The 18,647-nt window shown below is 44.7% G+C and overlaps 1 protein-coding gene and 1 long non-coding RNA gene across 11 annotated transcripts in view; one reads left to right on the top strand and one right to left on the bottom strand.

Annotated features, from left to right (window-relative positions):
• Window positions 1-18,647, top strand: part of LOC132390149 (NACHT, LRR and PYD domains-containing protein 3-like) — a 57,230-nt gene that overhangs the window by 26,312 nt on the left and 12,271 nt on the right. For all 10 annotated transcript variants that reach the window (XM_059962766.1, XM_059962759.1, XM_059962765.1 and 7 more), the window contains one exon: window positions 11,507-13,244. In XM_059962766.1, the coding sequence (XP_059818749.1) occupies window positions 11,507-13,244 (1,738 nt within the window). The remainder of the gene's footprint in view (window positions 1-11,506; window positions 13,245-18,647) is intronic.
• Window positions 359-18,647, bottom strand: part of LOC132390150 (uncharacterized) — a 28,229-nt gene continuing 9,940 nt past the window's right edge. Inside the window, exons 2-3 of the long non-coding RNA XR_009510804.1 lie at window positions 9,033-9,085; window positions 359-1,469 (exon numbers count right to left, since the gene is read on the bottom strand). This is a non-coding gene — a long non-coding RNA (uncharacterized LOC132390150). The remainder of the gene's footprint in view (window positions 1,470-9,032; window positions 9,086-18,647) is intronic.

The raw sequence follows: 18,647 nt of genomic DNA on the forward strand, positions 1-18,647 counted from the left end.
CTTCAATTACTCTCTACCCCATTATCCCAGTAAACGTTGACACTCTTCCTAATCAGGAACAGGTCGACCTGCATTTTAAATATATCCAATCAAGTGACTTCCTCAGCCGTCTATGACAATAATTGCACAAATTCACCACCCACCAGCCAAGACATTTCGCCCAGTTTGTGTCCCCGGCAGCCAGGACAATTCCCCACAGTTCTCAAGCATGTTAATATTCTGTATGAGCCTCCCATATGGGACTTTGTCAAACACTATACCAATATACAAGTAGACAATATCCACATGTAACTTCATCAATCTCCTTTGGCACCTCCTGGAGGAACTCAATCAAGCTGGCAAGACACAAACCCGAACCAAAGCCTTGCTGCTGAACCCCAAACCACTTCATACATCCTCTCTGTCATACTCCCATGGGGCAGAACATATAAAAGGCTGAAGGGATGTACCACCAGTCTCAACGACAGCTTTATTCTGCATTTATAAGACTACTAAATGGTCACCTACTATTATTATTGGCTCTTAATAATAATAAGACAATTTTATATCTAAAATTATAGCATCTTACGTCTTGTAACTAATAACAACTCAGATAACAACTTAGGTAACCACAATATACTCACAGGAGAGCAGACAGAATGCTGTTCGGGTTTGAACAACAGATAACAGATTATCTATTCTATTTCAAACCCTGTGGAAAGCAGAAAACTTTCAGTGTTATATTATCAATCAAAAAAAAATCAGATTCTGTTCCTCGTGTGTTTTGAGAAGTTCCAAATATATATAAAATTCATACAATACTTGTGAAATTTCTACAACTGATGAAGCATTCGCATAAAATAATCGTCCTATTAACAACCACAGAGGAACAACGACCACTATCCAAATAAATGGAGGGATTTTCCACGGCGACTCACTAAGCCCACTGTGGTTTTGTCCAGCTTTAAGCCCATTCATAATTTACTGAAACAGACAAAAATCAGAAAAAAATACGAATTATACCTTGACACAGCTATACATTGATGATTTGAAATTATTTGCTCTTGCATCAGTAAAGCTGAAACAAACAATTCAAATAATGGAACTAATTTCCAAATATAAAAACATGAACTTTAGACAAGGAAAGTACAGAACATGATTAAACATAAAGAAAGGTGCAATAGAGCCGGTAGAATATCAAACAGAGCATCGGGATGCAATGCAACAGAATATGAAACGGATATTTAGGATATCAATAAGCAAAGAAAATAGATCATCGTGTGATAAAGGAAAACCTTCCAACAAAATTTACTTCAAGGCTGAAGAAAATCTGAATTTACTGCAAGGCTGAACAAACTTTGAATTTACATCAAGGATCAAGAAAATCTGCCAAACAGAGCTGAACAGTAAAAATATAACAAAGGTAGTAAACACTCACTGTGCCCATATTGACGTATAATTTTGGTAAAATACCCTGGTCTGAAACAGATCTGGAAAACATGCAAAACAATAAGAACTTAAATAGCAATTTCTGGAAAACACCATGTGCACTGGAGCGCACTCAGATTGATATGAACGAGGACAGTATGAGGATGATGAATAACAGATCTAAAAAAATGAGACAACAGCCAGATAAAAATTTTCAGGATCAGGGTTAATATCATGGACACATGTAGTGAAAATTGTTTTTCTGTTCCAGCAGCACGATTACGGTAAAGTGTGTGCAGTGAGTCTGTATTTATGTATACAATTGTGGAAATGGAATTGTATCAGCGTGAATTAGTCAGCCTGACTGCCTGGTGGAAGAAGCTGTCGCGGAGTCTGTTGGTCCTGGCTTTTACGCTGCGGTACCAATTCCCGGATGGCAGCAGCTGGAACAGTTTGTGCTTGGTGAGACTTGGGTCCAGAATGATCCTTCGGGCGCTTTTTACCCCGTCACTGAAATGACCTTAGTAGTAGCAAGATCACACCTACAGATGCACTGGGCTGTCCGCACCACTCTCTGCAGAGACCTGCGATTGAGAGAAGTACAGTTCCCATACAATGCAGTGATGCAGCCAGTCAGGATGCACAAAATTGTGCCCTTATAGAAAATCGTTAGCATTTAGGGGCCCATCCCAAACGTCCTCAACAACCTTAACGATTTATGGTTGTGACAGAGACTCCCGGATGGTATGTTGCCTCCCGGGTGCCATGGTCCGGGATGTCCCTGATCGCCTGCACAGCATTCTGAGGTGGGAGGATGATCAGCCAGATGTCGTGGTACACATCGGTACCAACGACATAGGTAGAAATAGTCAGGATGTCCTGAAGAGTGAGGACAGAGAGCTTGGTAGGAAGTTGAAAAACAGGACAGAGAGGGTAGTAATCTCCGGATTGCTGCCTGGATCACGTGCCAGTGAGGGTAAGAGTGCGATGCTCTGGCAGATGAACACGTGGCTGAGAAACTGGTGTAGGGGGCAGGGTTTCAGATTTCTAGATCATCGGGACCTCTTCAGGGGCAGGTGGGACCTGTACAAGAGAGACGGGTTACACATGAACTACAAGGACACCAATATACTTGCAGGGAGGTTTGCTAGTTTTATTGGGGAGGGTTTAAACTAAATGGGAACTAGCGTGCCAGAGTAGATAGTGGAATGGGGGTAAAAATAAATGATGTTGTTAGTTCATGCAAAGTCACAAATAGCAAGGTTGTGTGTGCTGGTAATAATCTTCTGAGGTGTGTATATTTCAAAGCGTGGAGTATTGTGGGAAAGGCAGATGAGCTGAGGGCCTGGATTGACACATGGAGTTATGACATCATAGCCATTACTGAAACATGGCTACAGGAGGGGCAGGACTGGCAGCTCAGTGTTCCAGGGTTCTGATGTTTCAGACGTGATAGAGACAGAAGGATGAAGGGTGGGTGGTGGCTTTGCTAGTCAGGGAAAATATTACAGCAGTGCTTCAGCAGGACAGATTAGATGGCTTGTCTACTGAGGCCATATGGGTGGAGCTGAGAAACAGGAAGGCATGACCACATTAATAGGGTTGTATTATGGGCTACCCAATAGTCAGCGAGAATTGGAGGAGCAAAGAGATAGCTGAGAGATAACAGACAACAGCAGGAGACAGAAATTTATGATTGTAGAGGATTTTAATTTTCCACACATTGATTGGGACTCCCATACTGTTAAATGTCTAGATGGGTTTGAGTTTATAAAATGTGTTCAGGAAAGTTTGCTAAATCAATATATAGATGTACCAACTAGGGAGGATACAATATTAGATCTCCTATCAGGAATGAGTTAGGGCAGGTGACGGAAGTCTGTGTAGGGGAACACTTTCGTTCCAGTGATCATAACGTCATTAGTTTCAACTTGATCGTGGATAAAGATAGATCTGGTCCTCGGGTTGATGTTCTAAACCTGAAAAGGGCCAAATTTGAAGAAATGAGAAGGGATCTAAAATTCGTAGATTGGGACAGGTTGTTCTCTGGCAAGGATGTGATTGGTAAGTGGGAGACCATCAAAGGAGAAATTTTGAGAGTGCAGAGTTTGTATGTTCCTGTCAGAGTTAAAGGCAAAATGAATAAAAATAAGGAGCCTTGGCTATCAAAGGATATTGGAACTCTGATAAAGAAGAAGAGAGAGATGTATAACATGTATAGGCAACAGCGAGGAAATAAGATGCTTGAGGAGTATAAAAAGAGTAAGAAAATACTTAAGAAAGAAATCAGGAGGGCTAAAAGAAGACTTGAGGTTGCTTTGGCAGTCAGGGTGAAGGATAATCCGAAGAGCTTCTGCAGGTATGTTAAAAGCAAAAGGATAGTAAGGGATAAAATTGATCCTCTTGAAGATCAGAGTTGTCGGCTATGTATGGAACCAGAAGAAATGGGAGAGATATTAAATGGTTATTTTGCATCTGTATTTACGAGAGAAACTGGAATGGAGTCTATGGAAACAAGGCAAACAAGTAGGGAGATCATGGAACTTATACAGATTAAAGAGGAGGAGGTGCTTGCTATCTTGAGGCAAATCAGAGTAGATAAATCCCCGGGACCTGACAGGGTATTCCCTCGGACCTTGAAGGAGATTAATGTTGAAATGGCAGTGGCCCTGGCACAAATATTATGTCGATATCCATGGATCTGGTGACAGAGGATTGGAGAATAGCTCATGTAGTTCCGTTGTTTAAAAAAGGCTCAAAAAGTAAGTCGTGAAATTATAGGTTGGTAAGTTTGACATCGGTAGTAGGTAAATTATTAGATGGAATACTAAGAGATAGGACCTCCAGGTATTTGGATAGACAGGGACTTATTAGAAAATGTCAATAGGGCTTTGTGCATGGTAGGTCATGTTTAACCAATCTATTAGAGTTTATCGAGGACGTTACCAGGAACGTGGATGAAAGGAAAGCAGTGGATGTTGTATACATGGACTTCAGTAAGGCCTTTGACAAGGTCCCGCATGGGAGGTTAGTAGGGAAGATTCAGTCGCTAGATATGCATGGAAAGGTAGTAAATTGGATTAGACATTGGCTCAATGGAAGAAGCCAGAGTGGTAGTGGAGGATTGCTACTCTGAGTGGAGGCCTGTGACTAGTGATGTGTCACGGGGATCAGTGCTGGGTCCATTGTTATTTGTCATCTATCTCAATGATCTGGATGAGAATGTGGCAAATTGGATCAGCAAATTCACTGATGATGCAAAGATTGGAGGTGTAGTGGACAGTGAGGAAAGTTTTCAAAGCTTGCAGAGGGATTTGGACCAGTTGGAGGAATGGGCTGAAAAACGGCAGATGGAGTTTAATGCGGACAAGTGTGAGGTATTGCACTTTGGAAGGTCAAACCAGGTTAGAACATACAAGGTAAATGTTAGGACACGAGGAGGGCAGTAGAACAGAGGGATCTGGGAGTATAGATACATAATTCCCTAAAAGTGCCGTCATTAGTAGATAGGGTTGTAAAGAGAGCTTTTGGTAAATTGGCCTTTATAAATCAAAGTACTGAGTATAAGAGTTGGAATGTAATGGTGAGGTTGTATAAGACATTGGTGAGACCGAATTTGGAGTATTGTATGCAGTTTTGGTCACCTAATTACAGGAAGGATATTAATAAGGTTGAAAGAGTGCAGAGCAGGTTTACAAAGATGTTGCCGGGACTTGAGAAACAGAGTTACAGGGAAAGTTTGAATAGATTAGGACTTTATTCCCTGGCATGTAGGAGAATGAGAGGTGATTTGATAGAGGTGTATAAAATTATGACGGTATAGACAGAGGGAATACAAGCAGGATTTTTCAACTGAGGTGAGGGGAGAAAAAAAACCGAGAGGTCATGGGTTAAGGGTGAAGGGGGAAAACATTGGGGAAGGTCCTTCTTCACGCAGAAAGTGGTGGGAGTGTGGAACGAGCTGCCAGAGGAAGTTGTGGATGCGGGCTGACTTCTGACATTTAAGAAAAACTCGGACAGGTATATGGATGAGAGGTGTATGGAGGGATATGGGCCAGGTGCAGGTCAGTGGGACTAAGCAGGAAAATGGTTCGGCACAGCCAAGAAGGGCCGAAAGGCCTGTTTCTGTGCTGTAATGTTCTATGGTTCTATGGTTCTATCTGAGGTGAAAGAGGTGCTATTGTGCCTTTTTTCACAACACAATTGATGTGTACAGACCACATGAGATCCTCAGTGATGTGAACGCCGAGGAACTTGAAGCTGTTCACTCTCTCAAACCCAGATCCATTGATGTCAATAGGGGTTAGCCTATCTCCATTCCTCTTGTCTTTGCGACATTGCATCCAGCTCCTTTGTTTTTGCGACATTCAGGGAGAAGTTGTTTTCTTGTCACCACTGTGTCAGGGTGATGACTTCTTCTGTGTAGGCTGCCTCGTTATTATTTGAGATTTGGCCAATAAATATAGTATCCTCAGCAAATTTAACTAGCAGATTGGTGCTGTGGGTGGCGACACAGTCATGCGCATACAGAGAGTAAAGGAGGGAGCTTAGGACACAGCCCTGAGGGGCTCCTGTGTTGAGGGTCAGAGGGGCAGAGGTGAGGGAGCCCACTCTTACCACTTGCTGGTGATCTGACAGGAAGTCCAGGACCCAGCTGCACAAGGCAGGGTGAAGGCCGAGGTCTCTGAGCTTCTTGTCAAGCCTGGAGGGAATGGTGGTATTGAATGCTGAACTGCAGTCTAATAACATCATTCTCACAAAAGCATCCCTCTTCTCCAGATGTTTAAGGAGGTGTGCAGAGCAGTGGCTATTGTGTTGATTGGTTGTGTCGGTAGGTGAATTGTAGGGGGTCCAGTGTGGGTGGTAACAAGCTGCAGATGCAGTCCTTGACCAGTCTCTCAAAGCAGTTGCTTATTACTGAGGTGAGTGCGACAGGACGCCAGACGTTCAGACATGTTGCCTTAGTTGTTTTAGGTACAGGAACAATGGTGGATGATTTGAAGCAGGAGGGAACTCTACACTAGGAGAGGGTGAGATTAAAAATATCCGTAAATACACCTGCCAGTTGTGCCGCGCGCATCCTGAGTACCCGCCCTGGGACGCCGTCCGGTCCCGCAGGCTTGTGACTGTCCACTCGTTGGAAACACCTGCAAACTTCAGCCTCAGAGATGACCAATGTGCAAGTCACTTTGTCTACTCTCCTCGGGGTCTCAGTGTTGGCGATATCGAACCGAGCGTAAAGAGACTTAGATCCTCTGGGAGACAGGCAGCGATGTTGGCAGCACCACTGCACTTAGCTCTGAAGTCTGCATTGGGATGCAGAGCTTGCCATAAGCTGTGTGTGTTGTTGGTGGAGAGCTGTGCCTGAATACGATCTCTGTATTGTCGTTTCGCTGCCTGGATGACTTTGTACAGATCGGAGCTGAATTTCTTGAGATCCTGCTGATCACCAGCAATGTAAGCAGTCAATCACACGGCAAGTGCTGTTCACACGGAACTGTTGATACAAATATTGTGGTTTGGGAAGTCCTGACCGATTCCTGAAGGAAATCATCTCCCCTCTGTGACAATAACACACAAATGGGGGATGTTGTTATTACACAGCTGTGATAATAACAGCCGGGAACTCCCTTGGCAGCCGGAAAGGTTTACACAGCAGCACCAGGTACTCCAGATCCGGGGAACAAAAGGGTTTGAGGGCATGGACATTCCGGGGTTCCACCAAGCATTAATGATCATGAAACATACCCTAAATCCTGTTCTCTTCCCAAATAGCTGTGTGTGTGTGTGTGTGTGTGTGTGTGTGTGTGTGTGTGTGTGTCTGTGAGGGGAGATGGTGGTACTGGATGACGACACGATTGTTGGTGATGGTAGGGGCCAATTCTGGATCTGTGGACTCGGGAGCAGTTGGGACAGAGGGACAGCTGGGATGCAGGCACTTGGGTAGTTGGATCCTTCTTGCATCCCCTCTTCTTTTCAGCAGTCACTCTTCCATGTTCCTCAAAATTCCTGGCTTTTCCATGGATCAGCGGCTGCTACTCATTGACCTCCATATTTACCTGAGGGAGCTTCTGCTTAATTTGGTCCTTGTACCTCCTGCGCGGGGCACCACGATCTCTCTTGCCCTGAGAGAGCTCACCGTAGTGTACTGCTTTCGGTAACCTGGAGTTGTCCATGCGAGACATGTGGCCTGTCAGAGGGTGGATTGGTGAAACACTATCGATGGGTTAAATGTCCATTCAGAAACTGGATGGCAGAGGAGAAGTTGCTCCTGAATCGTTAGGTGTGCACCTTACTCCGTTCCTCGTGAACCAGACGGTGATGCAGCCAGTTACAATGCTCTGCAAGTTACTGTAGAAATATTCAAGTGATGTTGGAAACTCCTGATGAAATGTAGCCACTGTTGTGTCTTCTCTGTAGTTGCATCGATATATTGGGTCCAGGTTAGATACTCGGAGATATTGACAGCCAGGAATTTGGAATTGCTCACTCTTTCCACATCAAATCCCTCTGTGAGGACTGGTGTGTCGTGCTCCCTCATCTCGCCTTTTCTGAAATCCACAATTAGCTCTATTGACACACTGTCATAACGCAAGCAGGATTCAGGACTCCATACACGCATATGCAACTCCGATAAGCGGTACACATCACTGACCGTGAATGAAAGCATAACCCATAAAAATGAAGAAACTGTCATAATAGTAGAAAACGTTAACCAATGGAAGAGTCTGGCTCCCCACGGAGGACATCCACACGATCTGAGCCGATTAGATGTCGACAAGGAAGCGTCGAGCCCCTGGCTCAGAGTTGGAGACCTCTTCCCAGAAACAGAAGAGATCATTGTAGCAATACAGGACAAGGTTGTTGACACATGTAGTTATCAATAATACAGAATAAACGACCAATAGGTCCAAGATGATATATGATGAAAATTATAAGAGAAACTACAAACAATCTGACTTTACATGATCCTGCAGTAGTTCAACAGAATCTCAATACTTACACAAGCACAATAAAATGGTGGATAACATTCACAAAAACATACCTTAAACTACAACTGATGAAAAACCCCATAATTTACTAAATATACAAGCCTCTTCCACTTTTGGAGTTAGAGTCCTTCATATCGTACTGCGTCCGATCATTATTTCAGATAGGATAATACATGATCTGCGTTCGGATGTAATTTTACAGGATAAACAAGCAAAAACAACTTTTTAAATATATATCGCCATTCTAAACACACATAACTTACAGAAATGAATTAGTAAAAAAAAATACCAGAAAGATGCTGAATTGAAAGGGCAAAATGAAAGACTATGGAACACGAACAGGGTATTATTTATCCCAATCGTAATATCAATAACTGGTATCATCCGAAAGCCTTTACAGAATAGGATTAATAAATTAGGCCCACACGACGATACTTGTGTAAATCTTCGAAAACCCATAACACTATACACCACAAGAATAGTCTGAAATCTCCTATCAATTGAGACATGAGTGTGCTTGGCTATGCCTGTACCTCAAGTTTTACCAGTTTAGGCTAAGATAATAATAATAATAATAATAATAATAATAATAATAATAATAATAATAATAATACTGACATATTCATAAAGCACCTTTCATCCAGACGATGCTGTTCAAACTGCATCACAACGGGATAAAGTGCAAACTAGAAAATAAAAGCCAAAATGTTGTCGGTCGTAATATACAAGTCAAGTCACTTTTTATTGTTATTTCGACCATAAGGGCTGGTACAGTACATAGTAAAAATGAGACAACATTTTTCAGAACTATGATGCTGCACGACACAGTACAAAAACAAGACAGAACTACGTAAAAACAATAAAGAAAAAAACTGCACTGGACTACAGACCTACCCAGGACTGCATACAGTGCACAAAACAGTGCAGGCATTTCAATAAATAATAAACAAGAGAATAGGCACAGGAGACATCTGCACAGTACTGTAGTTTAAGGTGTTGAATTCTACACTTTAGGAACATAGTCCCAAAAAAACTCAACGCTGACCTCCCAATGATCCTTTGGCCTTCTACCTTATCGTCTGCCTGCACTGCATTTTCTCGGCAACTGAAACACGTTTCCCTGAAGAATTCTGTTCCATTTTGCCTTGTACAACCTCATTGCACCGATGTGATGTAATGATCTATTTGGATCGCATGCAGAAAACTTTTCCATTTTATAGTGGTGCATGTCACAATAATAAACCAATTTACCGATTCATTGTCAATAATTCATTGGTTGCTTAAGATTGTTATAACGGGGGGGGGGGGGTAGGGGGGGGGTGACAGTGCAGATGAGCTGCCACGACCTATTAAATGCTCCCAGTGGCGAGTAGCCTCTGTCCAGCTCCTGGCCTTCACGTGCGGTTAAGCCACTAATCCCGGTGGAAGCGTTTCTTCTGACAGGAGAAGGGGCAGAGGTGGGTTACTAGTGCCAGCTCCCCAGGAATAAGAAAACTCTGATCTCAAAACTCCACTGCCTTGTAACTGTAACCCCTCATGGGGAAGAGTTTGGGAGTAAACCCAGTGGGAAAGCCTGGAGCTGGAGTCCCTGAGTCAGTGTTAAATGGTGTTCAACGCAGACTGGCATCTCCTGCGACACCTCTGGTGCCAAGCTGTGTCAGTCTATGTCGTTCCTTTGTGTACATCAGATGCATGGAGAGAGGGAGCTTGCTACATCGGCAGAAGCTTCCTCTCCATATCGGAGTGTCCCGGCTTGCAGGGGCAGGACATCCATGGTCGACTCTGACAGACAGAGGCCTCCTAAGACAGAGCCCCACACCCCCACAGCAAGACTGATGAGTAGCAGTTGCCAAGACTTCACCACCCTCTCCCAAAGACACGATGTACATCACTGAGACAGACCCTTGTGGCTTCTTCCGTTAACAGAGATTCCATCTTTCCACCAATCCTCCATCACTGCGATTGAAAACTACCCATTTTCATCTCTGTCATTCCGATGGGTTATCGATCCACAACTTCACTGTGATTCTCCCCCAGACGCTGCCTGACTTGAGTATTTCCCGCGTATTCTGCTCCTGTTTTGGTGCAAGAGCAGTGGACACCTGTGACTCCCCAGTGTGCAGCCTTGCCAAAATGCACAGTGTCCTGCTCTCCATAGTTCCACACCAGATCAACATTAACAGCGTCTGTTAATGATGCAAACAATGCCTTAAAATAGTGAAATGTTGTTGTAACGGGAGCGCAGTCAGGATTGCAATAGGATATTCAAGATTCAAAAATATTATTGTCGTTCCAACCGTACATCAGCTCTGCAGGGTAGAATGAGACAGCGTTTCCCAGGAGCAGTGCAATCATAACATAACAAACGCAACACTAAATAATAAACACAACAATAAATAATAAAACACAACAGCCACATGTCGCTTTAAATCAAGTTATAGGTGTCCGGTACAAGTTAAAAGTGTCCAAAGCAGAGTCAGGTAGAGCAGCTATTTAGCAGTCTGACTGCCTGTGGGAGGAAGCTGTTTAGTAGCCTTGTGGTTTTAGTTTTGATTCTCCTGTAACATTTACCTGATGGCAGAAGAACAAACAGTTCATGGAGAGGGTGTGAGGGGTCTTTAATGATGTACCGTGTCTTCTGGAGGCATCGTCGTTGAAAGAGGTCTTGGAAGAAGGTAGGGAAACCCCAATAACCTTCTCTGCTCCCCTAACCACCCCCTGCAAGGCTTTTTTGTTAGCAGAACTGCAGCTGGAGTACCAGGTTGTGATGCAAAAGGTCAGCACACTCTCAACCACGCCTCTGTAGAATGTAGTTAAGATGTTAGTGGGGAGTGATGCTTGTTTAAGCTTCCTCAGAAAGTGCAATCAGGGGAATGTTCACCTTCACAAATTACTAGAACCAGAACATGAGGATTGGACATTTTCAGGGACATCCATTGCTGTCAATTCCGTGTCTGCGAACAGAATTTTACTTTCTGTCCTAGTATCCATGGAAGAATTGAATTTATTCATGTAATCTCAAACACTGAATGTTGAAATGCAGTTATAAAGTTCTTTGTCACATGAGCCATTTAACGTTTTGAATATGTTCTCTGTTCCCATGGAAGATGTCCAACAGAAACACAAGGAGACTCTGCGGACACGAACTGAAACACTGAGAGTGAACACGATCCTGATGACGGAGAAGGTGAAGGTTTTCCAGCTGATTGATCGATACGCTGAGCTCACGGTCATTTCTACTGTTCGAGATCGGACACTGGTGGAACATGAGCTGCTGGCAAGAGGCAGAGACCATGAGGATTATAGAGTGAAACAACTCCGCAGACAGCTGGAAAAAATCCGTACTGATCAGTTATTCCAGAGCAGCTTTTCCCGGAGTAAATCCAAATCTGGGAGCTCAGCAGCAGTGGCCGGAGTCCCGGGGATCGGGAAAACAACGATGGTACAAAAGATTGTTTATGACTGGGCCATGGGGAAAATATACCAACAGTTCCAGTTTGTCTTCAGTTTCAAATTCCGAGATTTAAACACCATTAATTGCAGAATAAACCTGAGGGAACTGATTCTGGATCAGTATCCTTACTTTGGGAAGTTCCTGAGAGAAGTCTGGAAGAACCCAGAGGGACTGCTGTTTATATTTGATGGTTTGGATGAATTCAAACACAAAATCGATTTTGCGGACAGTCGGAGAGACACAGAACCAAAGCACCAGTGCCCAGATCCCGAGTGGTGGTGTGAAGTGTCTGACATTGTGTACAGTTTAATCCAGGGCAAGCTGCTCCCAGGGTGTTCAGTGCTGGTGACCACCCGCCCCACTGCGTTACATTTATTGGAAAAGGCGGCTATCAGTGTCTGGGCTGAAATCCTGGGATTTGGTGATGAGGAACGGAAGGAATATTTCATCAGACATTTTGAAGATCAGACGGTGGCGGAAGCTGTTTTCAATTATGTGAAGGAGAACGAGATCCTGTACACCATGAGCTACAACCCCTCGTACTGCTGGATCCTCGCTCTCGCAGTGGGCCCCTTCTTCACAAAAAGAGTCAGGGACCCACAGCAAGTCCCGAAGACAATTACCCAGCTATATTCCTACTATATTTATAACATCCTGAAAAACCACGGCCGTGAGATTGAGAGACCCCGTGATGTGTTACTCAGGGTTGGTCAGATGGCCTTCAGAGGAGTGTCCGAGAAGAAGATTGTGTTTACAGATGGAGATTTGATCAAGTACAATCTTCAGCCTTCCCAGTTCCTGTCCGGGTTCCTGATGGAGCTTTTGGAGAGAGAGGATTCTGCCTGCAGCGTGGTGTACACATTCCCACACCTCACCATCCAAGAGTTTGTAGCTGCAGTCGCACAATTCCTAACTATACATCCAGAGGAAATCCTGAAATTCCTTACTGATGCCCACAACAGGAGAGATGGACTATTTGAGGTATTTCTCCGTTTTTTTGCTGGTCTCTCCTCCCCAATGACAGCTCGGGGCCTGGTGGAGTTTTTGGGTCCATTTCCTCATGTAACAACCTGCCGGGTGATTGACTGGGTGAAGGAGGCGGTTAAACGTCAGATTGGAAACACAGGGAGTGAAGCTGGTAAAAGGAGCCTCCTGAACACATTGCACTACCTGTTTGAGTCTCAGAATCGTGGACTGGCTCAGGAAACACTGGGATCTGTGAAAACACTGTCATTCCGTGGAATGACACTGACCCCGATTGACTGCGCGGTCCTGTCTCATGTCATCGGGTTCTGTGATACAATAAAACACCTCAACCTGCAGGACTGCCACATTCAGTGTGAAGGAATCCACCGGCTGGGACCCAGGCTGCACAAGTGCCAGGAGTTGAGGTAACTTGATTTATCTCTCACTCGGAACAGTGAAACTGTTCTATTGTGTCATTTCAATGTAAATGGATTTGGGATAAACTGTGATAAATCAGATTGTGAAGAATTGTGACAAATGGCCAGGGGATCGGTCAGTAATTTCCCAAGGTCGGGAGGGTTCTGTAGTTCCTTGTGAAGGGACGTTGGAGACTTCATCAGGTCAGTGAACAACGACCATTGGTTTAATGGTAGTAAATCACAGGAATGGCCGTGTTTCCTGCTGCCTGTGACACGTCCATTGACAATGTTCCTTCTCACTGTTACTGACATCCAGACTGACACTGACTGCAGCAGGTGGGTCAGAGATTCACACCCCCTTCCCGGTGAGGGACAAGAGACCGTCAGCAGACTCTCCCAGTGAGAAGGAAAGAAATACCATTGTGAGATTGTGCTCCCCCGCCCTTGATAGTGTGTGACTGCTCACTACCAGATACACAGAGAGCGAGGCCGCATCTCCTCTGGGTCTCTGTTCAGACCCAACACACATACAAAAATTTCTGCATCCTCTAGTCTTGTAGGATTATCGTTTACCCTTGGAATCCTCCTGTGGGACTTTTTATCCCAATCCCCTTTCGATTCTTAGGGATCTGAGTGAGGACGTTCCCCCTAAACCTTTCCCCTTTCACCCTGAAGCCAAGTCCTTTTGTAATTTATCTCTCCTAATCCGTGTGGAAAGAGCCCATTCACATCTACCCTGTCTATGCCCCTCGTAATTGTGTAAACTTCTATCAAATCTCCCCTCATTCTTCTGCACTCCAAGGATTAAAGTCCTAACCTGTTCAATCTTTCCTTGTAACTCAACTCCTGAAGAGCCGGCAACATCCTCGCAGATCTTTTCTGCACACTTTCAGTCTTACCGATATCGGTCCTATAGTTCAGTGACCAGAACTACACACAATACTCCAAATTTGGCCTCACCAATGTCTTATACAACCTCACCATAACATTCCAACTCCTATACTCAACTTTGATTTATGAATGCCAGGATGCCAAAAGCCTTCTTTACAACCCTGTCTACCTGTGACGCCACTTTCAGTGAATTATGTATCTGAATTCCCAGATCCCTTTCATCCTGCGCACTCCTCAGTGCCCTACCATTTACTGTGTATGTCCTACCTTGATTTGTCCTTACAAAATGGAACACCTCACACTTGTCTGCATTAATTTCCATCTGCCATTTTCTGGCCCATTTTGCCAGTTGGTCCAGATCCCTCTGCAAGCTTTGAAAGCCTTCCTCGCTGTCCGCAACGCCTCCAATCTTAGTGTCATCAGCAAACTTGCTGATCCAATTTATCACACTATTATCTAGATCATTGATATAGACAACAAACAACAATGGTCCCAGCACAGATCCCTGAGACACACCACTAGTCACAGGCCTCCAGTCTCAGAAGCAATCATCCACTACCACTCTCTGTCTTCTCACACACAGCCAATTTCGAATCCAATCTACAACCTCTCCATGGATACCTACTGTCTGAACCTTCTGAACTAACCTCCCATGTGGGACCTTGTCAAAAGCCTTATTAAAGTTCATGTAGACAACATCCACAGCCTTTCCTTCATGTGCATTCTTGGTAACCTCCTCGGAAAACACTACAGGATTCATTAAACACGATCTGCCATGAACAAAGCCATGCTGACTATCTTTACTCAGCCCTTGGTTGTCCAACTCCTTGTATAACCGATCTCTCAGAACACCTTCCAATAATTTACCTAATACCGATGTCAGGCTCACTGGCCTGTAATTACCTGATGTACTTTTGGAGCCTTTTTCAAACAACGGAACAACATGACCTAACCTCCAATCCTCCGGCACTGCACTTGTGGCGAAGGACATTTTAATTATTTCTGCCTGGACCCCTGCAATTTCTACACTAGTCTCTCCCAAGGTCCGAGAAAATATCATGTCAGTCTTAGAGGATTTATTTACATTTATTTGCTATAAGGCAGTAAGCACCTCCTCCTCTTTAATCTCTATATGTTCCATAAAACATAGAATAGTACAGCACATTACAGGCCCTTCGGCCCACAATGTTGTGCCGAACCTCAAACTCTGCCTGCGATATAAACCCCCACTTTAAATTCCTCCATATGCCTGTCTAGTAGTCTCTTAAACTTCACTTGCGTATCTGCCTCCACCACTGACTCAAGCAGTGCATTCCACGCACCAACCACTCTCTGAGTGAAAAACCTTCCTCTAATATCCCCCTTGAACTTCCCTCCCCTCACCTTAAAGCCATGTCCTCCTGTACTGAGCAGTGGTGCCCTGGAGAGGAGGCGCTGGCTGTCCACTCTGTCTATTCCTCTTAATATCTTGTGCACCTCTATCACGTCTCCTCTCATCCTCCTTCTCTCCAAAGAGTAAAGCCCGAGCTCCCTTCATCTCTGATCATAATCCATACTCTCTAAACCAGGCAGAATCCTGGTAAATCTCCTCTGTACCCTTTCCAATGCTTCCACATCCTTCCTATAGTGAGGTGACCAGAACTGGACACAGTACTCCAAGTGTGGCCTAACTGGAGTTTTATAGAGCTGCATCATTACATCGCGTCTCTTAAACTCTATCCCTTGACTTATGAAAGCTAACACCCCATAAGCTTTCTTAACTACCCTATCTACCTGTGAGGCAACTTTCAGGGATCTGTGGACATGTACCCCCAGATCCCTCTGCTCCTCCACACTACCAACTATCCTGCCATTTACTTTGTACTCTGCCTTGGAGTTTGTCCTTCCGAAGTGTACCACCTCACACTTCTCCGGGTTGAACTCCATCTGCCACTTCTCAGCCCACTTCTGCATCCTATCAATGTCTCTCTGTAATCGTCGACAATCCTCTACACTACCTACAACACCACCAAACTTTGTGTCGTCTGCAAACTTGCCAACCCACCCTTCTACCCCCACATCCAGGTCGTTAATAAAAATCACAAAAAGTAGAGGACCCAGAACAGATCCTAGTGGGACGCCACTAGTCACAACCCTCCAATCTGATTGTTCTACCTCCACCACGACCCTCTGCCTTCTGCAGGCAAGCCAATTCTGAATCCACATGTCAAACTTCCCTGGATCCTATGCCTTCTGACTTTCTGAATAAGCCTACCATGTGGAACCTTGTCAAATGCCTTATTAACCTCCTTGTAGATCACATCCACTGCACTACCCTCATCTATTTGCCTGGTCACCTCCTGAAAGAACTCTATCAGGCTTGTTAGGCACAATCTGCCCTTCACAAATCCATGCTGACTGTCCCTGATCAGACCATGATGCTCTAAATGCCCATAGATCCTATCTTTAAGAATCTTTTCTAACAGCTTTCCCACCACAGATGTAAGGCTCACTGGTCTATAAATACCCGGACTACCCCTACTACCTTTTCTGAACAAGGGGACAGCATTTGCCTCCCTCCAATCCTCCCGTACCATTCCCGTGGACAACAAGAACATAAAGATCCTAGCCAGAGGTTCAGCAATCTCTTCCCTTGCCTCGTGGAGCAGCCAGGGGAATATTCCGACAGGCCCCGGGGACTTATCCATCCCAACAACTCCAACATCTCCTCTAGCTTAATATCCACATGCTCCAGAACATCAACCTCACTCACATTGTCCACACCGTCATCAAGTTCCCTCTCAGTGGTGAATACCAAACAGAAGTATTCACTGAGGACCTCGCTCACTTCCACAGCCTCTAGGGACTCCTTTCCACTCTTATCTCCAATCGGTCCTGCCTTCACTCCTGTCATCCTATTGTTCCTCACATAATTGAAGAATGCCTTGGGGTTTTCCTTTACCCTACTCGCCAAGGACTTCTCATCCCCCTTCTTGCTCTTCGCAGCCCCTTCTTAAACTCCTTTCTTGCTACCCTATATTCCTCAATAGACCCATCTGATCCTTGCTTCCTAAACCTCATGTATGCTGCCTTCTTCCACCTGACTAGATTTTCCACTTCACTTGTCACCCATGGTTCCTTCACCCTACCATTCTTTATCTTCCTCAGCGGGACAAATTAATCCCTAACATCCGACAAGAGATCCTTAAACATCGACCACATGTCCATAGTACATTTCCCTGCAAAAACATCATCCCAATTCACACCCGCAAGTTCTCGTCTTATAGCCTCAGAATTTCCCCTTCCCCAATTAAAAATATTCCTGCCCTCTCTGATTCTATCCCTTTCCATGATAATGCTAAAGGCCAGGGAGCGGTGGTCACTGTCCCCCAGATGCTCACCCACTGACAGATCTGTGACCTGACCCGGTTCGTTACCTAATACTAGATCTGGTATGGCATTACCCCTAGTCGGCCTGTCAACATACTGTGACAGGAATCCATCCTGGACACACTTAACAAACTCTGCCCCATCTGAACCCTTGGAACTAATCAAGTGCCAATCAATATTAGGGAGGTTAAAGTCACCCATGATAACAACCGTGTTATTTTGGCACAAATCTGCCTCCCAATCTGCTCCTCGGTATCTCTGCTGGAACCAGGGGGCCTATAGAATACCCCCGGTAGAGTAACTGCTCCCTTCCTGCTCCTGCCTTCCACCCATACTGACTCAAAAGAGGATCCTGCTATATTACCCACCCTTTCTGTAGCTGTAATAGTATCCCCGATCAGTAATGCCACCCGTCCTCCCCTTTTCCCCCCTCTCTATCCCTTTGAAAACACTGATATCCAGGAATATTGAGAATCCATTCCCGTCCTGGTGCCAGCCAAGTCTCCGTAATGGCCACTACATCATAATTCCATGTATGTATCCAAGCTGTCAGTTCATCACCTTTGTTAGGGTTTCAGAAGGCATTCGATAAGGTGCCACATAGGAGATTGGTGAGTAAAATCAGAGCTCATGGCATTGGGGGCAGGGTTTCAACATGGATAGAAAACTGGTTGGCAGACAGAAATCAAAGGGTAGCAGTGAATGGGTGTTTCTCGGACTGGCTGGAGGTGACTAGTGGGGTACCACAGGGCTCTGTATTGGGACCACAGCTCTTTACGATTTATGTCAATGATTTAGATGAGGGCATTGAAAACTATATCAGCAAGTTTGCTGACGATACTAAACTGGGTGGCAGTGTGACATGCGAAGAGGACGTTAGGAGAATACAGGGAGACTTGGATAGGCTGGGTGAGTGGGCAGATACTTGGCAGATGTTATTCAATGTTAATAAATGTGAAGTTATCCACTTTGGAAGCAGGAACAAGAGGGCAGAGTATTGTCTGAACGGTGTAGACTGAGGTAAGGGAGAAATGCAAAGAGACCTAGGAGTCCTAGTTCACCAGTCAATGAAGGTGAATGAGCAAGTGCAAAAGGCAGTGAAGAGGGCAAATGGAATGTTGGCCTTTGTTACAAGGGGAATTGAATACA

Source organism: Hypanus sabinus, unplaced genomic scaffold (assembly GCF_030144855.1).
Source record: "Hypanus sabinus isolate sHypSab1 unplaced genomic scaffold, sHypSab1.hap1 scaffold_790, whole genome shotgun sequence".
In the NCBI taxonomy this organism is placed as follows: Eukaryota; Metazoa; Chordata; class Chondrichthyes; order Myliobatiformes; family Dasyatidae; genus Hypanus; species Hypanus sabinus.